General features: G+C 39.5%; 1 protein-coding gene across 1 annotated transcript in view; it reads left to right on the top strand.

Annotated features, from left to right (window-relative positions):
• The window catches only part of XPR1 (xenotropic and polytropic retrovirus receptor 1), a 256,114-nt gene extending 243,282 nt beyond the window's left edge, over nucleotides 1-12,832 (top strand). The window contains exons 13-14 of the mRNA XM_032159187.2: nucleotides 2,645-2,866; nucleotides 6,564-12,832. Of these exons, the coding sequence (XP_032015078.1) occupies nucleotides 2,645-2,866; nucleotides 6,564-6,624 (283 nt within the window). The 3' untranslated portion in view covers nucleotides 6,625-12,832. The remainder of the gene's footprint in view (nucleotides 1-2,644; nucleotides 2,867-6,563) is intronic.
• The last annotated feature ends 166 nt before the right edge of the window (nucleotides 12,833-12,998 follow it).

Below are 12,998 nucleotides of genomic sequence, written 5' to 3'. Positions count from 1 at the left end.
TAAAAAAAAAAAAAAAAAGGCAAATTAGCCAAGAGAAAGAAGGACTAACTTTCAACAGTCACAGTGAAAGAAATCATTAAAATGAAATCTTTAGGCCGGACGCGGTGGCTTACGCTTGTAAAACCAGCACTTTGGGAGGCCGAGGCGGGCAGATCACAAGGTCAGGAGATCGAGACCACAGTGAAACCCCGTCTCTACTAAAAATACAAAAAAATTAGCCAGGCGTGGTGGCGGGCGCCTGTAGTCCCAGCTACTCGGAGAGGCTGAGGCAGGAGAATGGCGTGAACCCAGGAGGTGGAGCTTGCAGTGAGCCGAGATTGCACCACTGCACTCCAGCCTGGGCGACAGAGCGAGACTCCGTCTAAAAAAAAAAAAAAAAAAGAAAAAAAAGAAATCTTTAATGTGCTGAAAGAAAATAACTGCTTACCTAGACTCTGCCCAGTGTGGATATCTTTCGCAAATAAGACAATATAAAGATATTTTTAGATAGATGTATAATATTCCTCTAAGTCAGGATGGACAAACACTGCCTGTTAAAAGAAAACAGAAGCTGGAAACGGAAAGATAAACCTGAGAGATAAAGCATGACTCTGGAATCCAGCTGCCATCAGAGCTCTCTCCAGACCGTGCTCCTTCCCTTCCTCACCTTCCTGAATGTCTTGGCCTGGCACCTGAACTCCCCATCGCTGCCGCCACCTTCCCCCACCCACTTCTTTCTCTTTCATGTGTGCTACTTCATCAGTTTTTTAAAAGAAATTCTAGTAAAAAAAGAAAAATACCTCATGACGATTTTATTTCTTTTTTTAAAATCATTTGCTTACTAATTAAATCAAATGTTCTATCCCATTTAAAACAAACAAAAAAAATCTTTAGATCAGCTTTCTCTCTCCAACTATTGCCCATCTTTCTGCTGTCCTTTATAGCAAAACTCTTCAAGAGGCGTCTGCACTTGCTGTCTCCACTCTCACTTCTCTCCCATTCTCTTTTTCATTCAAGTATGTATTCCCAATACTCAAACTAAACCACTTTTGTTAATAATCTATAATAATAATATTGTAGTACGTACTACGTAGCTGACAGCGTTCTAAGCCTTTTACCTTTATTAAATCCTCACAACAATCTTAGGAAGTGGGTACTGTTATCATGTCTTTTACTGATGACACTGAAGCATAGGTTAAGTAACTCATCCAAGGTCATTACAGCTAGCAAGTGGTAGAGCCATGATTTGAATCTAGACAGTCTCCCAGAGCCTATGCTTTTAGATCATACTGCCCATTTTGCTAAATCCCCTGGTCAGTTCTCTGTACTTATTTATCTTACTTTACTTCCCAGCAAAGCACTGTCTTCACTTGACTTCTCAGAAACTAGTCTCCTGTCTCACTAGCTATTCTTGTCCACTCCTTTACTGGTTCTTCCTCCTCCTCCCAAACTTTTAAGTGTGAGAGTGTTCCAGGATTTAATCTTCTGCCCTCTTCTCTCCTCTAGTTGTATTATTCCTAAACCTATTACTTGAAATACTGTCTTTATGCTATCTCCAGCCATAAACTTTCCCTTGAACCGCAGACTCTCTTCCACCTCTCTACTGAATTCTCCCATATCTAATGATTAGCTCTAACCTAACAGGAACAGCTCTGCATCTCTGATCTTAGTAAGTGATGTCACCTTTCCCTTAGACCGAAAACCCTAAGACGACTCACATCGCATGTCAGTAAGTCCTGTCAGGTCCATCTTTATTAATAAATCCTTTGTCTATCTGCTTCTCATCACTTCTGTTATTACCACCTTTAAGTCACCATCATCTCTTTTCTAGACTGCTGCAACAGCCCTTCTAATTGGTCTTTCTTCAGCTGTTCTTGTCTCCCTTCGATCTCTTCACCATTCAGCAGGACCTTTTTCAAACAAATCACTTTATTCTCCTGTTGTTCTCTCATTGTTCTCCATTAGACCTAAAATTTAAACTATGGTTTATAAGGCCCTCTGTGGATGGGCCCTCTTCCACCCCTCCATCATTATCTCCTGCTATTTTGACCTCACTTATCTTAGCCCCCACTGACCTTGCTATTGTTTCCAACTTGCCTTTTTATACTTACCATTTTCCTCTGCCTGAGATGCATTCTTCCAGGATTTTTACATGACTTGCTTCTTTGTATCAGTCAGGTTTTCAATAGCTGCCATGTCTTCAAAGAAGCTTTCCCTAACCAGTCTTAATGACGGCATACTGTATTCCCTTGTCCTGCTTTATTTTCTTCACAGTACTTATCATTGGCCGATTGATTGTTTACTTGCTCATTGTCTGTCTCCACCACTAGAAATTACACCCCATAAGGGCAAAAAGTCTTTGTGTCATTCTGTGCCTTTACTGCCTTATGGCAGACATTCAGTAAATATTTGTCAAATAAGTTGAAAGAATGAGCACTCTAAAACTGCATTCCATGAGTCCCTTCCTTTTTCATAGTCTAGTCTTGTTTCCCTTACCCCGCCCCCACCACCTCCCCGCAACACCATCTTTCCCTATTTTAATATTCAAGCCCTTAATTCTTTGTTTTTGTTTCCATGAGTGGAAACTTGATACCCTGGGAGGTTTACAGGTAGCAGAAGTATGTTACAATTTCATAAGTACTTTGATCTACCCCATTTTGCTAAGGCGATTTGTGTGGAACTTCTTCCGCCTGGAGAATGAACATCTGAATAACTGTGGTGAATTCCGTGCTGTGCGGGACATCTCTGTGGCCCCGCTGAACGCAGATGATCAGACTCTCCTAGAACAGATGATGGACCAGGATGATGGGGTACGAAACCGCCAGAAGAATCGGTCGTGGAAGTACAACCAGAGCATATCCCTGCGCCGGCCTCGCCTCGCTTCTCAGTATGTATGGCTTCTACTTCTGTGAGGCATATTTCCTTTGAGTTTTAGCATTGGGTAACATGTAAGCTACGAAGCTATCAGGTTGAACCAAATGAAATTGCCAATACGCAGCCATTTTTCACCTACAAAAAAACAGTAATAAGCAGCAATTCCATATGATACAACCTATAGACTGTCTAAATGAGCACATAGAGTAAATGTCATCAATGCATAACCTAGTAATTTGGCACTGAAGACCCACTGTCTGGAGGAAAAGGTTGTTGGGGAGTGATTTATTAATACTTGACTCTTCTGTATGTTTTGTATACAAATGATTTTTATGTTATAAACTTCAGGAATCCTGCCATCTATGCCTGGACCAAATTACTTAATTTCTGTTTTCTGCCTCTCATCTGTAAATTGGAATTAATATGGTTCTTGGTTATAGGGCGGTTAAGTGGATTATATTCATTATTACATAGAACTTGGACCAGTTCCCTCACAGAAAGAGCCTACTAAGTATAAACTACTACTATTTTTATCTTCTTATTAAATACCTACAATATTTTTATCAGTCATTGACTACATATGTTGCCAAAAGTTACCATAAATGTACAGTATATGGTGACTGCATTTGAAATTTAGAGACAATAGATAGCACAGTAGATTGGAATGAAGGAGACTTAGGTTGAGGATGAACAGTTTTCTAAAGGATAAGGGAGCGAATAGACTAGAGACACAGTAAAAAACATAAAGGTAGAAATGAAGTGCAGAAAGAAAAACCATATGTCTAGAATTATGGTAAGAATAATTCTGCTGAATAGATGAAGTATGATTGTAAAAGCCTGAAAATGCAAACTTGATCTTGTAGGCAGGAATGTGTCACAGATACTTTTTTTTTTTTTTTTTTTTTTGAGATGGAGTCGCACTCTGTTGCCCAGGCTGGAGTGCAGTGGTGCAATCTCCGCTCACTGCAAGCTCCACCTCCTGGGTTCACGCCGTTCTCCTGCCTCAGCCTCCTGAGTAGCTGGGACTACAGGCGCCCGCTACCACGCGCGGCTAATTTTTTGTATTTTTAGTGGAGACGGGGATTCACCATGTTAGCCAGGATGGTCTTGATCTCCTGACCTCGTGATCCACCCGCCTTGGCCTCCCAAAGTGCTGGCATTACAGGCGTGAGCCACGGCGCCCGGCCACAAGTCACAGAGAATTTTTTTGTAGAAGAATGACATTGTGAAAGTAGTATCCTAGGAAGTTTTAATAGCACTGTGTAAGATATATTAGGCAAGGGGAAACTCAAGGCCAGAAAGCCAGATGAAAAGCTATGCAGTACTTTAATATATGGGGCAGTGAAAATTCAGATCAGGATGCTTACAGTTGGACCAAAAGGAACATAAGGAGATGTTTTGAAGGAAGTAAGAAACAGGAGGTAGTAACTCACTGGATATAGAGGAGTAGAGTAGAACCTGCTGAGCTTTAAATAGAGATTTGGAAGTTCTCTGAAGAAGGCAGAGAAAAGCAGAGAGCAGGGAACTGAGTCTTAATCCCCGGCTCAACCACAGTAGCCAGGGAACAAACACAGACAAGAGAAAAAAAGAAACAAAAGAGGCAGGAATAGTCAGGAGGTAATAGGAAGAGCATCAAAACAAAGCATGGTTGGTACTGTGATCCCAAGGAAGCAGAGTTTGAAGAAGCTGGGGCAGGGGAGCACTGAGTGGGTCAGTGAGATAAGTGCCACAAAGGGCTGGAAGAAAATGCTGAGTGTGGTTGGTGACCTCACTGAGCTCCTGATTTTGAAGTCTAATTATCTTTGTTAGTTACCAGCAGAGGGCAATCTAAACATATACTATTTCTGCTTAAACAAGGGGCTCTTTGGCAATAGATTATTCTGTTCCATTTCAGGTGTTTAACGGAGAAACACTGGGAAACCAGATTGCACCAAGAGTAAGACATTAGGAATGGAGCAGTTGGTGTACAGCGGAGAGAGCAGGGAATCCAAAATAAGATCTGAGTTTCAGTACTGACTTTATCACTCATGCAACCTTTAGCATGTCCTTAATATGTGTGGTTTTTTTGTTTGTTTGTTTTTTTGAAACAGTATCTCACTTCGTTGCCCAGGTTGGCTCAGTGCAGCAGCACGATCATGACTCACTGCAGCTTCAACCTCCTGGGTTCAAGCACTCCTCCCACCTCAGCCTCCCAGGTAGTTGGGACTACACGCCTGCACCCCTCTGCCCAGCTAATTTTTTATTTTTTTGTAGAGACAGGGTCTTACTATGTTGCCCAGGGTAGTCTCAAACTCCTAGCCTCAAGAAATCTTCCCTTCTTGGCCTCCCAAAGTGCTGGGATTACAGGCATGAGCCACCACACTCAGCCACCTGATTTTATTGTTGGTATTTATAGTGGTAAATGGTTTATGTTGGGCTGAAATGTGCTGCACTGTAATTTCACTGTAACTTTAACAATTTGATCCTATTTGTGCTCTCTCACATAACTTATAATGAGTCTCCTCCCTCTTCTGCATTATATGTTGTCAACTCTTTGAAGAGAAATAACTGTTATGCCTCTCCTTAGGTCTTCTCTTGTGCTGGCTAACTCTTTTGGTTTCTCATGTATGCCTCAAGTGGTGTTATATCTGTCATCCTCATCATCCTTATCACAATTCCTTATATTTGTTTTTTGGGGTTTGTTTTTTTTTTTTCTGGAGACATGGTGTCAGTCTGTCACCTAGGCTGGAGTGCAGTGGTATGATCATACCTTACTGCAGCCTTGAACTCCTGGGCTGAAGTGATCCTCCTGCCTCAGCTTCCTGAGTTGCTGGGGCTACAGGTGTGCACTATCATACCTGGCTTTTTTTTTTTTTTTTTAAGACAGGGTCTCACTGTGATGCCCAGACAGGTCTCAAACTCCCGGGCTAAGGCGATCCTCTTATGTCAGCCTCCCAAGGAGCTGGGATTACAGGAACCAGCAAGTTTCTTAAGTTTGTTTAATGCTTTTTTCATCCATGTTCTCACTTGATATGCACACTGTCTCCATGAGGTGAAAGTGGTATTAAGTGAAATTGGTATTATCATTCCTGCCTTACAGAGATGGAAACAGGCACTCAAAGGGTTAAATAGATGCATCATAAAATCAAAGTCAGGTGGCCAGGTGCAGTGGCTCACGCCTGTAATCCTAATACTTTGGGAGGCCAAGGCGGCGATTACCTGAGGTCAGGAGTTCGAGACCAGCCTGGCCAACATGGTGAAAGCCCATCTCTACTAAAAATACAAAAATTCACTGTGCGTGTTGGCACATGCCTGTAATCCCAGCTACTCAGGAGGCTGAGGCAGGAGAATTGCTTGAGCCTGGGAAATGGAGGTTGCAGTGAGCTGAGATTATGCCACTGCACTCCAGCCTGGCGACAGAGCGAGACTGTCTCAAAAAAAAAAAAAAAAACAAAGTCAGTACTCAAACCCAGATCACTACCTTCTGCGTTGCGCATATCCTGCTATTGTTCTTGTTACCTTCCCCTGGTTGTGATCTAGTTTCATAGTGTTTTTCCAATAATATCTGAAATTGAATAGGAAACTCTAGAATAATCCATCTGGTACAGCAGATAGTCCCTGTTTAGGATGTATGTTTAATGATGGTAAGACTGGAAATGTGTCTAATACTGTGAAAGTGTTTATATTTGAGCAATGGACTAAGTGCTTTTTGTCCCCCTTGTTACCACTAGATCCAAGGCTCGTGACACTAAGGTATTGATAGAAGACACAGATGATGAAGCTAACACTTGAATTTTCTGAAGTCTAGATTAACGTCTTTGGTTTTCCTACTCTACAATCCTTTCCTCGACCAACGCAACCTCTAGTACCTTTCCAGCCGAAAACAGGAGAAAACACATAACACATTTTCCGAGCTCTTCCGGATCGGATCCTATGGACTCCAAACAAGCTCACTGTGTTTCTTTTCTTTTCTTCTGGTTTAATTTTAATTTTCTATTTTTAAAACAAATATTTACTTCATTTGCCAATCAGAGGATGTTTTAAGGAACAAAACATAGTATCTTATGGATTGTTTACAATCACAAGGACATAGATACCTATCAGGATGAAGAACAGGCATTGCAAGGACCCTCTGATGGGATGGTACTGAGATATCTTGGCTTCCACTCAGCCCGGTTTTGACTGGTTGAAACCGGACATTGATTTTTAAATTTTTTGTCAGTTTATGTGGAGAATTTTTTTCTTTCCTTCATACCCAGCGCAAAGGCACTGGCCGCACTTGCAGGAAAAGTGCAACTTAAAGCAGTACCTTCATTCATGAAGCTACTTTTTAATTTGATGTAACTTTTCTTATTTTGGGAAGGGTTGCTGGGTGGGTGGGAAATATGATGTATTTGTTACACATAGTTTTCTCATTATTTATGAAACTTAACCATACAGAATGATATAACTCCTGTGCAATGAAGGTGATAACAGTAAAAGAAGGCAGGGGAAACTTACGTTGGATGACATTTATGAGGGTCAGTCCCACATACCTCTTTCAGGAGACAACTTGCACCAGTTTGACCCTTTCTTTCCTTTGTTTTTATTTTATGCCAAAGTTTCATTGCTAACTTCTTAAGTTGCTGCTGCTTTAGAGTCCTGAGCATATCTCTCATAACAAGGAACCCCACACTTCACATCACCGGCTGAATTTCATGGAAGAGGTTCTGATAATTTTTTTAACTTTTTAAGGAACAAATGTGGAATACAGTGGCCCATATTTCAACCTTAACAGCTGAAGCCATGCCTTATTATGCATCCACATGTATGGTCCCTGTAGCGTGACCTTTACTAGCTCTGAATTAGAAGACAGCTATTTCAGAGGCTCTGTGTGCCCTCACTAGACAGTTTTTCTTCTGGGCTCAACCACTTTAGCCAGAATTTGATCAAATTAAGTCTGTCATGGGGAAACTATATTTCTGAGCACATGGAACAAATTATCCTTCCTCATTCGCACTATGTTGATACAAAAGACCTTGGCAGCCATTTCTCCCAGCAGTTTTAAAGGATGAACATTGGATTTCGTGCCATCCCATGATAGAAAACCTGTTTTAAAATTTTAGGGATCTAAACTTGGTCATACATGAAAAGTACACTGCTTAGAAATTATAGACTATTATGATCTGTCCACAGTGCCCATTGTCACTTCTTTGTCTCATTTCTTCCCTTTGTTCCTTAGTCATCCAAATAAGCCTGAAAATCATAAGAGATATTACTTTATTGAATATGGTTGGCATTAAATTTAGCATTTCATTATCTAACAAAATTAATATAAATTCCAGGACATGGTAAAATGTGTTTTAATAACCACCAGACCCAAATGAAAATTCCAAAGTCAATACCAGCAGATTCATGAAAGTAAATTTAGTTCTATAATTTTCAGCTTCATTATAAACAAAGGAACAAATAAGTGGAAGGGCAGCTATTACCATTTGCTTAGTCAAAACATTCGATTACTGCCCTTTAATACACTCCTATCATCAGCACTTCCACCATGTATTACAAGTCTTGACCCATCCCTGTCATAACTCCAGTAAGATTAAAGTTACTGTTACTAGAAAAGTTTTATCAATTAACTGACAAATAGTTTATTTTTAAAGTAGTTTCTTCCATCTTTATTCTGACTAGCTTCCAAAATCTGTTCCCTTTTTGAATTGAGGTTTTTTTGTTTTGTTTTGTTTTCTGAAAAAATCATACAACTTTGTGCTTCTGTTGCTTTTTTGTGTTTTGTTAAGCATGTCACTTGGCCCAAATGGAAGAGGAAATGTTTAATTAATGCTTTTTAGTTTAAATAAATTGAATCATTTATAATAATCAGTGTTAACAATTTAGTGACCCTTGGTAGGTTAAAGGTTGCATTATTTATACTGGAGATTTTTTTCCCCTAACTATTCTGTTTTTTGTACTTTAAAACTATGGGGGAAATACCACTGGTCTGTCAAGAAACAGCAGTAATTATTACTGAGTTAAATTGAAAAGTCCAGTGGACCAGGCATTTCTTATATAAATAAAATTGGTGGTACTAATGTGTATCCAGAGCCATTTGAATTATTAACTTTACTCTTTATTAGTGAATCTCTGTGATGGCACACATAAAATCTTGCAGTTGACTTCTGCTGTTTGAATTCCCAGTGTTTTTACATTAATGTATCCTATGGCCAGTTTAGTCTTTCTTCAACTGCTATGATTCTAGGCCCTAATTGGTCTTATTCTTTCACATATGATGCAATGATAGATGTAATCCTTTTCTGAAGTGTTTGTCGGATTGGCATAGTCTATTCAAAAATAAGGCTTATGTAACTTTCAGCTTGCTATGTGACAGAAGTCTAAATGTGTATTTAAGTACACGGCTTTATTTTCCTCTTAAAGCTGTAAAGAGAAGAGAGGGCTTTTCCTCATCAAGAGAGCTTGGGAGACAAAGCATACATTTAATTTTTTTCTTTCGAAAAAGGCAATGTGCACTTTCCTCTCCTAAATTTTTTATGCCCTAGCAGTTGTGAATGTTGTGCCCACCCTACAATTTGATTGGAGGCTCCCATACACTGAAACTCTCAGTAGAATTCTTAAAAATGAACATCAGATGGGTGCGGTGGTTCACATCTGTAATCCCAGCACTTTGGGAGGCCGAGGTGGGCAGATCACCAGCTCAGGAGTTCAAGACCAGCCTGACCAACATGGTGAAACCCCGTCTCTACTAAAAATACAAAAATTAGCTGGGCGTGGTGGCGCATACCTGTAATCCCAGCTACTCGGGAGGCTGAGGCAGGAGAATTGCTTGAACCTGGGAAGCAGAGGTTGCAGTGAGACAAGATCATGCCACTGCACTCCAGCCTGGGCAACAGAGCAAGACTCTGTCTCAAAAAAAAAAAAATCACAGGCTCATTTTAAAGGAGCAGCAACCTAACCAAAGTTAAAACTTCATTTGATTTTAGGTTTAGAAATTCTAGTTTTATTTTGGAGAATCAGTTTTTAACATCAATTAAAATAGTCCTCAAAGGAATGAAGAAGTCTAAATAAATGAATAAAACTCATTTTTCATTTTATGGTAGTATAGAAAGCATTGATGTGTGTAGAGAAATTAAAAGACAAAAGTGGTTTACTGTCTATGCACAAATGAGTGCCTATATTTAAGGCTGCCTATACCATTACAGTGGCATAATTGGTGATTTCATAGCATACAGAGAAACAATGAAATCAAAGATTAAATCATTAGGTTATGATGGTCATTTGTAAGATTGGAAAGTAGTCAAAAACCCACGTGCAACTTTTTTTCAGCACTCTACCATTAGGCTCCTTAGGCAAGCTGTTTAACTTCGTCAGAAGCAAAGGTGTGGGAGAGCACCATTCACCTCAGTAGTAACTTACAAAAACCGTTTAAAGAAGGAAAATGGGCCCCAACCCCTAGGATCCCTGATTTCCTGATATTCTAAACATGAGAGTTCTGCGACTTTAACTGAGCTTTTTACCAGAAGTAACGTGTTGATGTATATTATCTTTCCACCATGCTTTGACCAAAGTACATTCACAGTAACTGGAGAAAGCAGTTCATCCATTTCTGGATAGATGAACTACGGCAAGGTAAGAACAGAAAAAAGTAAAGTAGTACTGAGTCATACAGGTATCAGACTAACAGACATTCATCAAAGATAAGTAAAATAACTTTGGAGATAGCAGAGAAGAGCAAGAAGATGTTGGACGTTGGCAGTAAGCCGCAGCAAGGCAGTTAGGAAAGTACGTGAGCCTGATGACAGAAAGATGATGCCTCCATCTCTCCGCTTAGTGGTTATTAAATTGCTGGGAAAGACCTGCCTTTATTTTCCTATCATCTTTTCCCCATTACTTTGCATTATTCAGGAAATAGTTCTTTATTCCCAAATGCAATTTTCTAAGCAGTGACCACAAAAATTTCTTATTCTAAGGAGAATAATAAAATAACCCTATCTGTGGCATTATTTTAAAACGTGGGATACTCTGAAACAATTGTACTTTATCTGGTAAGCAGATTTCAGGTTATCATTGTTTTCTTTTAATGGTTTACATGAAATTTTCCTCTCAAAAAACAAGTACCTCTTACTGTATAACATTTGAGTTTTTAAAATTGAGATCGCTTCTGAGAGAAAAAAAAAAGTTGAATTTGTAGCTCTCTCAACTACAAAATCACCACACTTTTCTCAAATCTAATAGGAATTCAGTGTCATTACAGGTACGGTCTCTAGTGACCAGGTGAAGACAATGGAAGCTGTGGTGGAACTTTTGCAAAAGTTAGGTAAAGAAGAATAAATCCAGTTTATCAGCTTTGTTCATACTCTTTTTCTGAGTGATCTAAATTTTTCTTGCTTGTGATCATTAGCTAAGACAAGCAGTGTTAAAGGTTTTCTAAATGCAAGCACACATACGTTTCTGCATTTCAGAAATCAGTCTTCATAGTAAATCCTACAAACTCCCAACTTTCTGCATTGTATTTTAAGTCTATACAATGTTAGAGCACGTGGTAATGCGGGACAGAGTTGATTATATGATAGCATGAGAAATTTGCATTGGTTGGTGTTACAAACCGATGATCTAACCAGCATACTCACCAAATATGAAAAAGTAAAAACATCTCATTAGGTTTGGAAGAGCCTAAGGTAGTCCATACAGGAAATTTGCCTGAGAACAGAGAGGAGCCTGTTGATTGGCATGGCTCATGATGCCTTTCTTGTATGAATTATCAAAACTGATATTGAGTTGCCCCTAGAAAACAGCCTTCCAGAATATATTTGCTTATTTATGGTGGAAGAGGAAGTGAGAACAAGATGAGAGTTTCCCTTAAAGTGAGGAGAATCATTTTACTACTTTGCAACTGAAGTATGTCTCCTTGTAGCAAACCTTTGGTTTATTTTATCGTCAAATCAAAGCCACCCTCAGTTTTTTGTATGGTGCCATCAACCTAAGGAGGACAATCAAATAACCTATTGTTTGCCTTGGATTCAGTATATCTACTAAGTACACAGTCTCATATTTTATACCTTCAAACCAGTTACTTGACTAAACTTCCACCATATTACCTTAGTTCTTCCAATGCCCTTTCCTCTGTGCCACCACAAATCAGAGGGAAAGACTGCAGTACTTCTAGAAAGATGTGGACTTCTAAGAAAGAGCCAGCCTTCCATCTCACTATCCCTTGATCATTATCTCTGAAGTCCCTACCTGCACTTCCCTGATTGCCCTGTAGCAACACCAGCATGGTGGGAATTGGGGGGAAAGATGGTGGAAAATCCCTAAAGGGTAATTGTTCATGACGTTGTTATTTTGAATTGTAAAATTGTGAGCCGCTCACATTTCAATTGCAAAAAGAACAGAACTCTTTATCACATCGTGAAGATTAATTTCTTGCCATTTTCTGGATTAGCACAGAAGCTTGTATCAATGAAGAGTATTTAGGAGGGGAATAGGGTAAAAATTGTATTTTCTGTTCAAACTATCTCCTTCTATTTGTGTTTCCTTCACCCCTCTCCCTCCACCACACTGTGTTGGTCAAATGATACTATTCTATGAAACCCTGAGCTATAGTTGTCAAAAGTAACTATGGATTGTGATTAGTCCTCTGTGGGTGCTGCTTTCCCTCTTTTTTCTCCCTTACTCTCTTTCTCAGTCTCCACTCTGGTAAATGGAAAAGGTGACGTCGAAGAATTGATGCTTGCCTGGACTCATGTTGTATCTGTGACTGTGCTATTAGCTGTCTCCTTTTTCCTTCCTATATGGGTAGAATTCTTATGACTTCCGAAGTTCCCTTCTTGATAAGTAGGTTAAATGCACAATGTGGTACTGTTTTATAGTTTCTAGATGGTTGTATAAAGCAAAAAGTTAATGTGGTTATGTGTTTTTAAAGAAAATAAGTGATTGGTTACTAAACTCTGTCCTTTTTTCATTATTACAAGTTCTCTCTGTTTTCCAACAGTTTGCTGACTCCTTTGTCACTGGTGAGTGGTTTGTGTGACTGTGTTTTTCTCTCTTGGTTTCCTGAATTCCTGAACATAGTTCCCCTTAGGACTAATTTTCATATGGGGTTAGGGCAAACAGACTACAGTGGTGAAATTTTTAAACTATCCTACTAAGTTAAAAAAAAGTTTAAATGGCCTTTT

This window comes from Hylobates moloch, unplaced genomic scaffold, assembly GCF_009828535.3.
Source record: "Hylobates moloch isolate HMO894 unplaced genomic scaffold, HMol_V3 SCAFFOLD_8, whole genome shotgun sequence".
Lineage (NCBI taxonomy): Eukaryota > Metazoa > Chordata > Mammalia > Primates > Hylobatidae > Hylobates > Hylobates moloch.
This window is presented reverse-complemented; position numbering and strand designations above follow the sequence as displayed.